This window comes from Canis lupus, assembly GCF_048164855.1.
Source record: "Canis lupus baileyi chromosome X unlocalized genomic scaffold, mCanLup2.hap1 SUPER_X_unloc_4, whole genome shotgun sequence".
Taxonomy (NCBI): Eukaryota; Metazoa; Chordata; class Mammalia; order Carnivora; family Canidae; genus Canis; species Canis lupus.
In genome coordinates, this window is record NW_027326466.1 from 211944 (window position 1) to 226381 (window position 14438).

Genomic DNA, 14438 nt, shown 5'->3' on the forward strand with positions numbered 1-14438 from the left:
GGAAGATGCTTTGGCTAGTTTTCTTGATGCAAAAATAAGTGTGTCAACAATATAGACCAAAAAGAACATGGAGAAGAGCAACTCATTATATTGACACAAACCAGGCCACCTAGCAATCACACAGTCAGCCATGCATGAAGTCCTACAAAACCCAGACAAATGCGGTCACGAGAGGGGGCTGCAGCAGGGGAGACCGGGACCCAGGGGCAAACATGCACCCCACAACGCGTTCCGGGTCATGTGTCCCATTTGAACACAGTGAGGTAGGTTTGTGGCGATCTGGCCGCACGGTGAGGAAAACCTCCTTTTATTCTTTCACTACCACAACCCTAATCACTGCTGCAGCAGGACAGGACTCTGGCTCTGGGCGCCGCAAAGTAGCCGTGCCTTATAGTCTCTCTGGAAGCCAGGAAAAGCCCAGAATTGCTAAGGTTAAGACAGTCTTTGCTTCCTACCCCCATCCCCGGGCAGATCGACTTGGGCCCAGGGTTACTATCCATAACCTATCCTCACCAACTCATGTTTAAAACACACGTGCATGCCCCCACACGCACACACACGGGCACACACACACACACAAACGCCCTGTTGTGCGAGGTCGGCCCGGCCCAACCCAGCAAAGGATGGGTCTGGTATGTAAAGTGAGGCCCATGCCCCAGGCCTAGAAGTCTGGATCAGGAATCCCAGGTTACACATCTGGACAACCCTTGACTCATCCCGGCCTCCCCCGGCACCTGTCCACCAGTGGGGCCTCTCCTAACCCTGCCTCCTGTTCCAGCTCTTCCTGTTCAGACCAATTTCCCATCCTCCAGTGGGGGGAGGTCACGTCATGGCGCAACTGACTTAAGACCTGGCGTCTCCCGTGGAACACTGCAAGTCGAGGGGTTCAAGACAACACTATGGCAGAAAAGCCAGCTCTAATTGGCAAAAACGAGGTCATTGTGTAGGCTACGCACTCCACATACTCGTTCTCCCTGCTGAGAAAGCACAAAGCATTCCTGCCCTGCAGACCTGGAGCTGCTGCCGACTTATCCCTGGGGTTGCCCATGTCCCTGAGAGCCCAGCGCAGGATCGAGGGACTTTGATCAACATACACAAGACACAGAAGCACAATATCTCTATTACACCAAAAGAGTTAGAAAGCACGAGATCCGTCATTCGCACACAGCTAGTGCAGCTGGCATCCTGCGGAACGTGGGGCCCAAGTTGGGGTTGTGCAAGGGAGCAAAGACAGAAAATCCTCTAGGCCAGGATGGCGTGGCAGTGAGCTTAGGAGCAGGAGCTCTGTGGCTCTTCCTCCCTCAAGCCCCGTGGAGGCCGTCACAACCCACTGCTAGGGACAGCCCTCAGCGCCCCATCCCACGAGTGGGTTATGACAAAGATGGGGAAGGAGCCTGCGCTGCCTCCGAGAGCCTCCCTCCCCACAGAGGACAGAGGTCCGTGGAGTGGGCCCACCAATCCGATTTCGGGCCTCATCTCTACACTCTGGCAGGGGAAGAATTATTCGTACACGTCCTTCCCTGAAAGGAAAACCACTTCCTGATCCAGGCCACTCGCAAAAGCCAGACACCTGGGGCTGGAGATTCAGGTTAAGCCCACGGGCGGGGAGGTGCAAGGAGTTTTCTCCAGAACCCTCCGGAGCATCTGCACAGAGTTTGTTTGGTGTTGCTTTGCCTAAACCCGTCCCCCTACCCAGCTGAGAGGGAAGCGGGTGATGCCAGGGTACCCTGGCCGGAGCTACATGGCAGAGCCAGCTGCCCCTGCCCACCCTGTCACTAGTTCTCCAGTCTGCCTACTAGTGCCTTCTCCTCCAAACTTCCCAATTAGCATGGATTTGCCCGCCCCGCTGGGGCTCAGCACTGGGCCTGTGGGAGCCGCAGGCCCACGGGAATCCTATTCTTGGTCCTCCAGAAAGGTGGCTGGACTTCCTGTGACCAGTGGCCTGCTGGGCCTTCAGGGGACGTGATGCTACCATGTGGACGATGCTCGGGCAAAGTGGCATGTCTCTGGCTAGGGGGCTGCTTGCATTCTGTGGCCCAGTGGCTGAACTCACGACCCCGGGCCTCCGGCTGTGGCTGCAGGCCCTAGAGAAGTCCGAGGCCAGGTGCTGAGGTTCCTCACCTGGTCCATTCCCGGTGCATCAGCTACATCAGCGGCGGATCTTGCCAGCAGCCACAGCAGGCTGGGACACCAAAGGGGCTTGGCCTGTGGGGACGGAAGCCGACTGGGGCTCGGGTGCTGGGCTCTCGCTGGGGTGGGAGGGACAGCGGCGGGGTTTGGAAATAACCTTCAGGAAGAAGGCCTCTGTGGGGAAGTATGCACCACGGTCTGGCAGGTAAATGTCAGAGAGGCCCCGCCAGCGTCTCATCCATTTCTCCGGCTCTAGCAGGTCAGTGGCACGATCCAAGGTGCAGGGACACACTCCGGGCTACCACCTTCGGCCCAGCACAGGTCCTCAGAAATGGTCGGGGGGCCATTTTGCTGGGATGGACCTCACTGCCAGGTCCCCGGAGGGCCAGGCCCACTGTGCTCCCCAACGCTCCGGGCAAAGGAGCCTCCTCCTCCCCAGGGTGGTCCTGGCAAAAAGGCCAAGCTGCTCTTCGGGAGTCCCTACTCCTCCGGCACCCAGGATGCACGGGGGCACAACGAGGGAAGTGGGGGCTCCAGACCTCCAACAGGAGGGTCCTCGTGGGGTTCGACCCGAGACTAGGCCAGAGGCAGCCTCAGCTTTCCCGGACCCCCTGTGGATGGCCACGGGGAGGCCGGAGGCCCCTCCTATGTCTCCCACCCTGGTCTGGACTCCGTGTCTTTCCCGAGTTTGGCGGGACAGCGAGGGCTGAGCTCAGCGGTGGGGGGCATGAGCCTAGGTACTAAGTTTGGTACGTCCACCAGAGGAGCTAAACTAGCCCCAGGTCAGTCCTGTTGGCATTGCCCACTCCTGCTGGTCACAGTCCCACAGCTAGTGGGGTGGAGACCTCCCGGGAAACCTAGCAGAGCCCCAAAATGACCTCGCACAGACCAAAGTTGGGAAGGACAGATGGCTCCCGATAGAAACTGATAGAACCGGGAGGCATCCCCACCCTGTGTGAGGGACCAAGCTGAGTCCTCTTCCAAATTGCTCTGGTGTAGCCCTAAGCCCCAGGGCCACTGGATGTGCCAAGAGGGACCCTAGGGAGGGAGGTGGGTGACCGAGGCCATGTGGGTCATCGGCCCTAATCCAGCAGCACTAGCGTCTGCAGGAAAAGCAAAGGATACGTGAACATCTACCTCCCCGCCACACCTGCACAAAGAGGCGAGGCCACAGGAGGGACCCATCGACATGAAGGCCTTCTCCAAGCCGGGACGAGAGGCTTGCCCACCCCGGAAACCAAATGTGTAACCCCTGGTTCTTGGACTTGGAGCCTCCAGACCTGCAAGAACATGAGGAGCTGGGGGACTCAGCCAGCTTCCCACACAGCAGAGCCCAAGCAGCCCAGAGCTCAAGAGGGGAACCCACGCCTCGCTTAGCACCAGAAGACCCGGGGCCCGGAAAACAGTTGTGACCACCTGTCCCCAATGTCACACAGCGGATGTTTCCTGGCCAAGGAGGAAGGAGCGCGGTCTTCGACCCTCGGAGCCCACGTGCGAGTTTTCAAAGAGCTGGAAGTCAAGCAGCCCACTCCCACATGCCCAAGCGCATGTGCCCTGGCTGCCAGGACAAAAGTTATGGGTTCCTTCCCAGTTCTGAAGCCCGGGAGTCGAAGTATGGTGCTGGCAGGGTCGCGACCTCTCTGTTCCTCCCATGGGTGGCCCCGCTCTTGCTGCCTCTGCATATGGGCCCCCTGCTTGTGTGCATGCTGTAGGCGCTGTCCCCTTCCCCACGTCCCCACCTACTCTTCCTGAGGACACCAGCCATATGGCTTTAGAGGTCACGTTCACTGGCTCCGCCCGAACCCCGTCAGCACTTGGGAGGCCCAAAGTCCAGCAACACACACACTCAGAGGTGCGGGCGTATGGTGGCAACACGTGAATCTGGGAGGCACGGCGATTCGGTCCCTAACAATGACCAGTGGACATCCCGGGAGTCAACAGGAAACTGGTAAATGCTTTGAAATGAACAAAAACTTCAGCAAGCGTGTTGAAACTTATGGGTTGAGGCCAAAGCAGCCCGGAGAATTCTCCAGCTATAAAGGCCCAACAACACAAACACAAACCCCACACACCTAGCCCCAGGCACAAGGAAGGGAGTGAGTGAGAACAGAATGCACAGAGGTGAAACAGAACAGAGAGACAACAGGGTGCCCGGCTGGCTCCGTTGGGGGAGCACAGCTCTGACATTGCAGCCCCACATAAACGCCATACAAAGACAAAGGAAATACAAAAGATTGAGGTGAACAAATGTTTGTTCTCTGAAAAGATCAAGAGACGTGAACCACCTTTAGCTAGACTCACCAAGAGAGAAAGAGCATTCGAATTACTCCCAATCAGTCGTGCACCCCTGTGGATCCCGGCGTGTGGCATCTGGAATAAGTTGAATGACAAAAAGGGTTGACAAGATGGGCTAGTGCCATGGGTTCAGGCAAAGACCCGATGGAGGAAGGCCGGGGATATATTAGGACACTGAAACCATTCGGTGCCACCCTGTCCCTGTGGCACTCCGGTGTCACGCACTTGTCTAAAGAGAGAGAGCCCACATACGAGAGTGTACCTTCGGGGAGCCTGCTTCTCCCTCTCCCTCTCCCTCTCCCTCTCCCTCTCCCTCTCCCTCTCCCTCTCCCTCTCCCTCTCCCTCTCCCTCTCCTTCTCCCTCTGGCTCTCTCTCTCTCTCTCTGTGTGTGTGTGTGTGTGTATTTGTCTCTCATGAATACATGGATGCAATCTTAAAGAGAAAACAAAGGCAAGAAGCCAGAAGGACTCAGGATTCCAAAGCACTCGGTGGATGAACAGAACCAGCAAACCAGCCCTGAGCTACCTGTGGCTTCCACTTGAGAGAGAAATGACCTCTCCTGGTTTGTGAGCCGCTGTCTGCGGCCCCAACTAATCACGGCTACACCCCATCATAACGGACGCAGAAAACAAGTATCCCAGGCCCCTAAGGGCTCCCAGGGGCCCGATGGGCGAAGAGACTTTCTGTTTCCAGCCCGGACAGAGGAACACTGACCACATTTCTAAAGCCTCGCAGTGACTTGAAGGAGTGAAGGGAATGGAGACAACAGTGAGGCTGGGTCAAACGGTACGCAAAGGGGATCCTGTCCAAGGGAGACCAGGGTGTCCACTGCCCTTGTCAGAGACCGTGTTACACCCGCCAGACCACGGGGGTGCTAAGCCTCTGACCTCCGCTCTTCTCCCCTGCCCTCTCTTTCTCTCCTGCCGCACTGACAACACTCTAAAGTCTAAAAGAACGTCACGTTCCCCACACGTTCTTGTCTTCTATCCCAACACCCTGGCCACACCCCAAACACATCTAACACTTCTGTGGGCTTTCCCTCCCCCACCCCTCGCACCAAGCGATTCTCTGCAACACCAGCTGGGTGTCCCGATTCCACTATTGGTTCACTTCCCACACTCTCTACCCGGAGACAGCACCACACCCCTTGGATCAGGGGCTCAGGCCCACAAGACCGTCACCCAACGTCGATGCCAGTCCCAGGGAGCAGGTCCTCAGGTTCCCCACGGCTCTGCCTGAGAGGGCTACAAATCAGAGGTTCCCTCGGCCCTCCCATCGTGGAGCTGACTGTTTGTTAGAACAGCTCAAGGAACTCAGAGGAACATGTTTACTCTTCTAGTAGAGGGCAGGAGTGGCCAGGTGAAGACAACACTGAGGGGAGGTCTGGGAGGATCCCGAGCACAGGCCCACCTGTGCCTGAGGACTTGGGTGGCACCACTCTCCTGGAATGTAGAGGAAGCCTGGAAGCCCCCAAACCCCATTAATATTGGGATTTCATGGAGGCTTCCTCATGCTGTCATGACTGATTATTGATTGCTTGTCCGGGCCTCCCATGCTCTGGAGAATGGTGGGATGGGGCTGAACGTTCCAACCGTCTAATCATGGTTAGTCTCTCTGGTGAGCAATCCCCATCCGGGGTCATCCGGAGCCCCCCTCGGGGCCCCTGGTTAGGACAAGAGGTGCCCCTCGTGCTCCTATAGCTTGGGAGCTGACAAGGGCTTAGGAGCCCTGTGTCAAAGCACAGGTCAAGGATTACATGGTAGGGCAAAAGAGCCTCCTAGCACCCACATGGACAAGGGCTTGAGGAGCCTGTGTCAGGAAGCGGGGGCAGACACCTGTGCAATGGAGAAAAAGACAGAGATGGAGAGAGAGTCAGACATAATATAGACACAGATCTAGAAATCTAGAAATCCATATATTCTAATTTCCCAAGGAGCCTGGAGCATCTGGAGCATCTTGTGGTGCCTCCAAGTAGGGACCTGGTTACAAAGAAACCAAAAACCAATAAACAAAACAAAACTCCAATCCAACTACATTGTTCATCAAAGGGAAACTGAGACACCCTCCAAAGAGTGACGCGGGAGCAGCTGACCGACCAAATAAAGTCATTTAGGAATGTAACCTACAACTCAAAGAAACATCCTGAGTCCCTAGTGAGAGAAGTACGTGATGGAATGGGAAAGGAAAAATTGTATGGGAGTAGACAAATTTGCCCTACGGGAACACTCTGGAGAACCAGGGTAGATACTCTGCCCTCAAAGAGGGGGAGCATCGTCCCTCACCCCAGAGGTGAGCTGTGCGGTGACCTCCTGCCACACAGGACAATGTGGAAGAGGCACGCCCAAGAGTCACTTTGCATTGGGGACACCTGACCTCCTCTGCCTCCCCCACAAGGTCAAGGTCAACATGGACAGAGGCAAACCCTCCTCCTAATCTGTCCTCACCCTCCCGACTGCGTGCTACAAATGCACTTTTCCTCTGTGCTCTTCCTCTCCAGAAGCTGCAGCCTCCCTCTAAGCCTGGAGAAATCTCTCCAACCCCAGGTGACAGACATCCTACCGCGCCTGCGACTAGACTTCTCAGAAATGGCAAGCTCATCAACACCAGCATCCAAGAGACTCCCGCAGCCAAGGGGAGGCTTAGGGAGACGCCGCGACCACCCACTGGGGTGGGGCACCCTGGACGGGATGCTGGAATGGAAACATGCGCAGCAAGCAGAAAACGGAGGCAATCTGAGGACCTGGTGACCTTGAGCTCATACTATCCCAAGGAAGAGAGCTCTCGAGTCGTAACTCGCTGACCCAAGATCTGCAATGCTAGTACCAGGGGAACAGGGGCGGCAGGGTCCGGAGACTCTGTGCAAGGCGAGCACACTTTCTGTGCACACGAGACTCTCCGACATCTAGTCCACGGAAATGTACAGAACTCAATGGATGATGAACACGTATTAAAAAGCAAGAGCCGAAGCCAACACACACATGGACAGGGCGGCAGGACACGTAAGGATCCGCAGGGTGACTCCAGCCTTCTGTCCCCCAGGCGGCTCGTTGCCAGACCCCGCTTCCACTCTGGCCTCCTCCGCATCGCGCACAACTCAGGACACATTCCCTCCACATAGGCCCTGGCCAGGTGACAACCCACCTTGCTCCTGCACAGCCGGACTGCCACAGGGGCATCCTCGGGGCCCAGGTCCTTGGCAGCTTCCACGTGGGGGTCCCAAGGGGCCTTCCCGGCACAGAGGTGTCTCTGCCGCCTGCATCTGCACAGAGCTCCTCGCCAACCTCACCAGTGGAAGAATCCCCCGCGGGCCCTGCCTGGCCTCTGAGGCCTTGTCCGAAGAGCCCACGGACAGCAAGGTCTCCTCCGGCCCTGCCCTGGCTGACGGGTGCTGGGCGGGTGCTGTCCTCAGCCGGGGCGTCTTGAGGACCCAGTTCAGCACCCCATGAGCCACCTGCTGATTAGTTGTGTCCCTGCAACCTGGAATAAACCAGATGCTCAGGAGGGGCCCGTCCAGGGAAGGAGGCATTAGAACATCCCTGGCAATGCAGTGGTGCAGGCGTCGTCCACACAGCCTTCAGCTGGACCAAACGGTGCTCCCAGAGCTCTGGGCAGAGTGTCCTCAGCAGGACAGGAAGCCCAGGGATGTTAGAGGCTGGCCCAGCCCACGGGACTCTCCGTGTCCCGTCCAGGGGCCAGACAGTCATGCTAGCCGGCTCCAGGCAATAGGTACCAAGTTTGCTCACTTGTGACCTGGGAGGGGAACGGGCCTGGGTAACACATCCTCAGCGGGAGAGCAGGACCTCCCTCCGTCCTAGGCCGGGGGATCAGAAGACGAGCGTTGCCTGGTTCCCAATCTCCACACCCGGGGATAGCAGACCTAGACACACGCTAACGACCGCGGGGTCTGTGGATGCCGTTGTGGACCGGGCCTTGTATGTCCGGGCGTCACTGTGCCCAACGCACAGCAATGTTTGACCTTGCAGGGAGACTATGCCCGTGTCACCATTGTGACCGTGTGACCCATGTGACTGTGCACAGGGTCAGCCTTGCGGAGCATCCATCGGGGGCAGGGGGATCCGTACAATGCCCCGTTCTGCTGAGCACCTGCCAAGGGTGAAGCCTGGTGGCTTGGGCCTCAGGGTCTTCCCTGCCATCAGTAGGAGTCCAGCTGTCCTCTGGGGAGGACATCGTACCAACACTCCACGTCCCATGATTGGGGGACCGTGGGAGTGCCGGGCACCGATGCCACCAGCAGCCTAATACAGGCTGCCACCCACACGGTCTCTTAGCGCCTCGGGGTCACCGTCATTCCTACTTGGATGGGAGGCCCCGGGGCCGTGTGGAGGCAGGACCGAGTGTGTGAGGAGGGAGAGGATCGCACACATACGGGGCGGGAGGAGCTGTGACTCCTCGAGGGTCGCCCTGGCATTCAGACTTGACTCTGCCCCATTCTGGCCCCTTCTCTACCAACTGACTGGGGCCCCATGTCGTCCTGCAGGCTCACTGCCCTGGAGAAGCTGTACATAGGCACCCAGCAGGCCAGCAGGTCAATACTCCACCCAGGGGGTCTCAGGAAGTGAACTGCATCCACACAGGGGACGGTCCTGGGGATTCTTGGCACACCCCCTCTCTCTGGGGGCGGGGCCAGTGTGGCTTGGCCAGCTCCGGGCCTGAGTACAGGCAGGGAGACCCAGGACAGTCCCAGGAATGACCCTAGGGCAGGTGCCAGCGGTATTTGTCACACAAGACAGGCAGGTAGAGGCCAGAAAACAGTTCAGAGCCCTGCCAGGGGTGTGCATTCAGAGCAGGCTTGGCCATCGCTGGGCTCGGGGGTCCTGAGGAGCAGGACCGCCGCCAAGGCGCCTCCTGCCAGGCTGTCAGAGCACCAATTAGGGCATTAGGAGAATGTTAGGACTTCATGCAGAGGACAGGGGACCTCGTGCATAATCCCCTGTGGCCTGGTGACAACTGCCAGATACCTGGCCGCTGTGTGTAAGGCAGACATTGTGGGACAGGACTTGGCACCTCGGAAATGCTCCTCTCCAAGGACCCTCGTGCTGGTGCTCGGGCATCCTGAGTACTGTGCACCAGCAGTCCATGGTGGCCTGGATCAAACCCTGGGCCCCAGCAGTCAATTCCCTCCCAGGACACCTTGCAGGGTCCCCGCATCCAGCCGCGACTGTCCCAAAGGGCCTGCTCCTGGGACTTGTGCCAAGGCCACCAGCCTCAGGATGACGGGTACTCCTCCTTCCCCCTCTCGTGGGGCAGCCAATCTTCTGCACAGCCTGCATCCTGGGGACCAAAGGCCCTCCTGCTCGGCTGCCTGCAAAATCCTCATGTGAGCCTGTGGCCTGTGCAGTGTGGGGGAGCATCCCGGTGACCACCGCCGTCACCCACTACACTTTCTTCTGCTCAAACAGCCCGTTTCAGGACCCTAGGGTCCAAGGCGGCTCTGGGGATGCCTGAGAAGTCCACACTCCCTCCCTGGCTCAACCTCAGGAAGCCAACCTGGCAGGGGCCTTCATGAGGACATCAGCTTCACGGAGCAGTGGCTATGACCCAGAAGTTCTCTGACAAAAACCACCAGGCACAGTCACCATGGCCACCAGGCTAGGAGTGTCCTTTACTGGCCCCTAGGATGTGCACCACGGGCGTGGCCTGGTCAGCACCCCCAGGAGCACAGGTAGGCAGACAGGGGATCCCCATCTGGGGACCCTCACAGCAAGATGAGTGCCTGTGAGCAGCAGCACTAGGGAGAGAGCGGTTGGCAGTTGAGAGACAGGACCAAGCCCCAAGGTCTTCAGGCTGAGGCCATGGTCAGGAGAGACAGGGCATGGCGGGCAGCAGGGGCCGTGGGGGGCTGGGCCCCAGGAGCAGGATGCCCCAATCCCGACCTGGCCATCAGGCTGCAGGCTGCCAGCCTCCTGAATGAGCCTCGTGTGGGACCTGAGGGGATTAATGGCCAGGTTTCAGGGACCCGAGGGTCATGTGGCAGGAAGGACTGCCCACCAGCCCTCTCTGTGGGGCACAGAGGCTCGTCTACAGAATGATCCCAAGTGCCCACTGGCTGTGGGGCGGGTGCTTCCAAGGCAGGATCACAACTGATTGTCACTACTTTGCACACTCACGTGGCTAGTGGTTCAGGGGAGCGATCCCTCCTCAACCCTAGCACCTTGCTGCACTTCCCGTGGCAGGAAACTCGAAAATCTCCACGGGCTGACAATGTGCTCTTTCCCCTGATGCACTGCCACCTGCACTGCCCCATTTCAGGAGAGACCGGCACACGGGACCACTGGTGACTGAGGACCGTTAGCGGTTGGGACAAGGTCCAGCATTACTGTAACATCCACCACCACACCCCCTGCCCTAAGAATTTCCTGTTCCCGTGACATATCCCAGGATGGGAGAGCAAGGGGAACCAAAGAGAAACTGAGCAGAATGAGCTGTCTGCACACGACCCTCCCAGACCACATAGGATTCAATGGCCTTGACGCTGGGGCAGGCTTCTTGCCCCACTGGGGGCAACTCAAAACTCCCACAATTCCAGGAAAAGCTCAGGGTTGGAGGGCTAGTGCAGGTCTCAGGGCACCCTCACCGCATTCCTTCGGGACACTGGTTGCTTGACACAGTCCCCGAAGACGGCGTGACCAAAGGCCCCTCGTGACCTCACTGCTCACACACAGGGCCTTGCAGGGAGCAGAGCTCAGCCGCTGTGTGGCCCTGAGGGAGCTGCCGGCAGGGATCCTCGGCATTAGACAGGACCCTTCTTTCCCATTCCTGAAAATCCAAATGAATGTAGGAGCACACATCGACTTTACTATGGAAAAAGTGGCACACGGCAAGGGTAAGAAGCAAAAGTGAACAAGGTTTATTTTCCTATTTCCACACTCCAACACTTGCCTGCTCCACTCTTGGCCTTTCCAATAGATTCCATCGCCATTGCCCTGTGATTTCATTCAGAACCCAAACAAGGAGGGAGGGTCTCCTAACTTGTTTCCAGGACATGACAGAACACTTAAATCTTGAACAGGGGAAGTACGAACATGACAGGGTGTGTGTCACTCACACACTGGGCTGCGGGAACCTTCTATCTCAAGGAACAAACATGGGGAGCTTCCTCACAGAAACCAAACTCTGAATGTCGGGGTCATCGCAGAATCCAGGCCCCCAGAGAGGCTCTTGGACCTGCTTTCCCCCTACCTGCCCTGGCACTTAAATCCTGAGAATGCCCAGGTCTTCCTCTTTACACACCCAACCAGACAACACGGGGAGGAAGCACCCAGAAGCCTCCCTTCATGCCAGCCCCAAAAAAGCTTGGAAAGGGCCTGGCTGCCCCTGGAGCTGCGGTCCCCTCTTCCTTCTCTCAGAATCTTTTCTCACAGGACCAGGGAGGACCCCAGGTTGTTGCTACCGACCTGGAGCATGTAGATCATGACCTGCAACTTGCTGGTTTCCTCGGAGGCCCTGGGCCCCCACAGGAACTCGTTGCGGGCAGGGTCGCTGCCCGCCACCTGCCGGCGCTCCAGGTAGCCTTCCTGCACCCAGACGTTGGTGAGGAGGTCCCTGGGCTCCCCATAGACGATGTGTTCTTGGCCATCGTACACCCCTATGACCCCCAGAGCCTCCCACACCTCCTCCTCGGGGACACACCCATCCTGCAGGAGGATCAACCCCAGGACCAGCCCCAGGAGGCCGGTCTTGGGCAGGCCCCACTGATCGCTCAGCATCCCATCCCAGGTGAGGCCCAGGATGGGGTTGAGGATGTAGGAGTGCTGGCTGGGATCTACTTCAATCACATCTAGGCCAAAGACCAGCCGCAACCAGATGGATGCTTGGGTCAAGATGGCGGGGAAGTCGTCCTGGTATTCTGGGGTGAAGACCTCCAGCATCTCTGCCTTGCTGGTGGGCTGCTTGGTGCGATACTTGAGGAGTAGGAACATCACCAGTGCAGCTGTCTTCATTCGAAAACTGCCCTCCACCAAAGGCTCCTCGTCTCCTGCCTCCCCTGGGCCACTGGGGCCAGGAGGCTCGGGCTGGCCAAGGACACCAACTGCCCCACCACTTGGGGAGGTTTCGGCACTCTGAGAGCCCTGGGGATCACTTAGGGCCCCTGGAGCAGCAGACCCCTCCTCTGGGGGGGCAAAGACCATGCCAGAGGACAAGGAAGGGGAAGACGAGGAGGACCAGGAAGAGGAGGAGGAGGAGGATAGAGAGAGATGAGATAGGTGGTATGGGGGAGATGGGGTAGAGGGGGGAGGTGGAGCCTCCTCCTCCCCTTCCTCCTCCTCCTCAGCCCCAGACAGCTGGGCATCCACCAGGCCCTGGGCCTCCTCTAGGTCTTCTCCCTTCTTCGAAAGCTCGCTGCTCTTCCCTAGGGGCATGATGTCAGATTCAGGCTGAACCTGAAGAGAGAGGAGGGAGAGCTTGTCAGGGGGCAGCCCGGCCAAGATACCCCGAGGTGCCAAGGCTGACAGGGGGCTGTGCCGGGCTCCCCTGCAGAGGGCTCCCCTGTGCTGGGCTGGGAGAGCCACTGACATCAGGCTCAGAGAGAGCGTGCACCTCACCTGGACAAGTGGCTCTGGCCCGTGCCTCCTCTGCTCTGTGTCCTGAGGGACCCGCGCCTCAGACCGAGGCCTCCGCTGCCAGTTCCTGAAGTCCCTGCACGAGGGAAGGAGGAGGGTCCTCAGGATGCAGACTGCCAGCCCAGCCCTGGGGCCCAGTGTGGACAGGACGGCTGGCTCCCACTCTGGGATGTCCCTTGCAGTCCAGGAGGGACGGTCCCCGCCTGGGCCTCTCAAGGGTCTGCCCCGGCCCTGTCCTTCTCAGGCCAAATGTCCTTGCAGGAACACAGGGCCCCGACCCTGCACAGGAGGAAGCCAGGTGCCCAGCCCTGGCCACACCTGCCAAAGTCTCCAGGACTCCTCTTGGATCATGCACAAGGGATGGCCCAGCTCCTGCTTCCATCTGGGCTAGGATGGGGCATCTCTCGCTCTTCACCTGGACCCCATATAACCCTGGGAAGACTCCCCAGCTAGCCCTGATGCCACCCTCCTTGCCCTTCCTTTCAAGGGCCCCTGACACGACCCCTCACCAGCCAAAGTCCAGAGAAATCAGTCAGCCCACCCGTCCTGCCTCTCCCCATGGCCCACACAAGCAGTCGGGGCGGCCTGGTCCCTAGGGATCCTGTTGTGGGAGGCATCCCCTCATTTCTCACCTTGACCCCCGCCAGGTCCTGGACCAGGGCCAGGGCTAGGCACCCGCTTCATCTGCTGATCTGAGTAGACCCTCAGGCCCTGGCCCTCCCCTCCCTGAGCCCAGGGATCTGTAGAGGAGGAGGGGCTCCTTGGGACAGGCCCCACCCCGGTTTCCCTTCCCAGGGCTACCAGGGAGGGTACCAAGATTTCTGAACCATCCCCTTCTGTGCCTGAGGGCTGGCTTAGGAGTCACTCACCCCCTCAATGTGGGGTGGGTGGGGGTCCTCACACTGACTTCTGGCAGGCTCTGAGAGTCCTGGGCGTCTACCCCCCAGGTGGGCTTGCCCACAAGCTCTTAATGGGACCTCTCCCAGTGGGGTCCTCACCTCCATCAGAATTGGGAGAGGAATAGGAGGAGGTACCCTGTCATGTCCTGTGTCCCCATCCAGGCAGATCACAAACACAAACCCCCCAGACTCCCAGCAAGATCAAGAAGGGCTGGCCTGTTGCCCGGCTCCTGTGTCCTGGGGGTTCATGCCCTCAGGCTCCTGAGAGTGTCCTCAGGATTATCCTGCCAGGGCCTGCTCTTCCTCCGGGCCCCCATCCTCCCATAGAGGACATGTGCCCCTCACACCAAGATCATACCAACCCCAGTTCAGCCCACCTTCCTGCCGCCCACCCGCCCCAGGGACAAGTGAGCATTCCACTGAGGGCCAGCGCTCTCCCATCCTCCGTGGGCTGCCCACAGGTCAGTGCCCCACTCCTCTGCACTGGCTTTTTTGCTCATGGGCCGGGTGGGGCCAGCAAGGCCGTCCACA

The 14438-nt window shown here is 58.8% G+C and overlaps 1 protein-coding gene across 1 annotated transcript; it reads right to left on the reverse strand.

Annotated features, from left to right (window-relative positions):
* Positions 1–11271: 11271 nt before the first annotated feature.
* Positions 11272–13674, reverse strand: LOC140629702 (melanoma-associated antigen 1-like). The gene is made up of 3 exons (XM_072819271.1): positions 13641–13674; positions 12991–13084; positions 11272–12828 (listed from the first exon to the last, which is right to left on the reverse strand). The coding sequence occupies exon 3, from the start codon at positions 12805–12807 to the stop codon at positions 11803–11805; it is 1005 nt and encodes a 334-aa protein (XP_072675372.1). The 5' UTR covers positions 12808–12828; positions 12991–13084; positions 13641–13674; the 3' UTR covers positions 11272–11802.
* Between the last annotated feature and the right edge of the window lie 764 nt (positions 13675–14438).

Excerpts from the sequence above, each read along its gene's own strand:
- LOC140629702 (XM_072819271.1), bottom strand. The coding sequence starts at position 12,807 with ATGCCCCTAGGGAAGAGCAGCGAGCTTTCGAAGAAGGGAGAAGACCTA.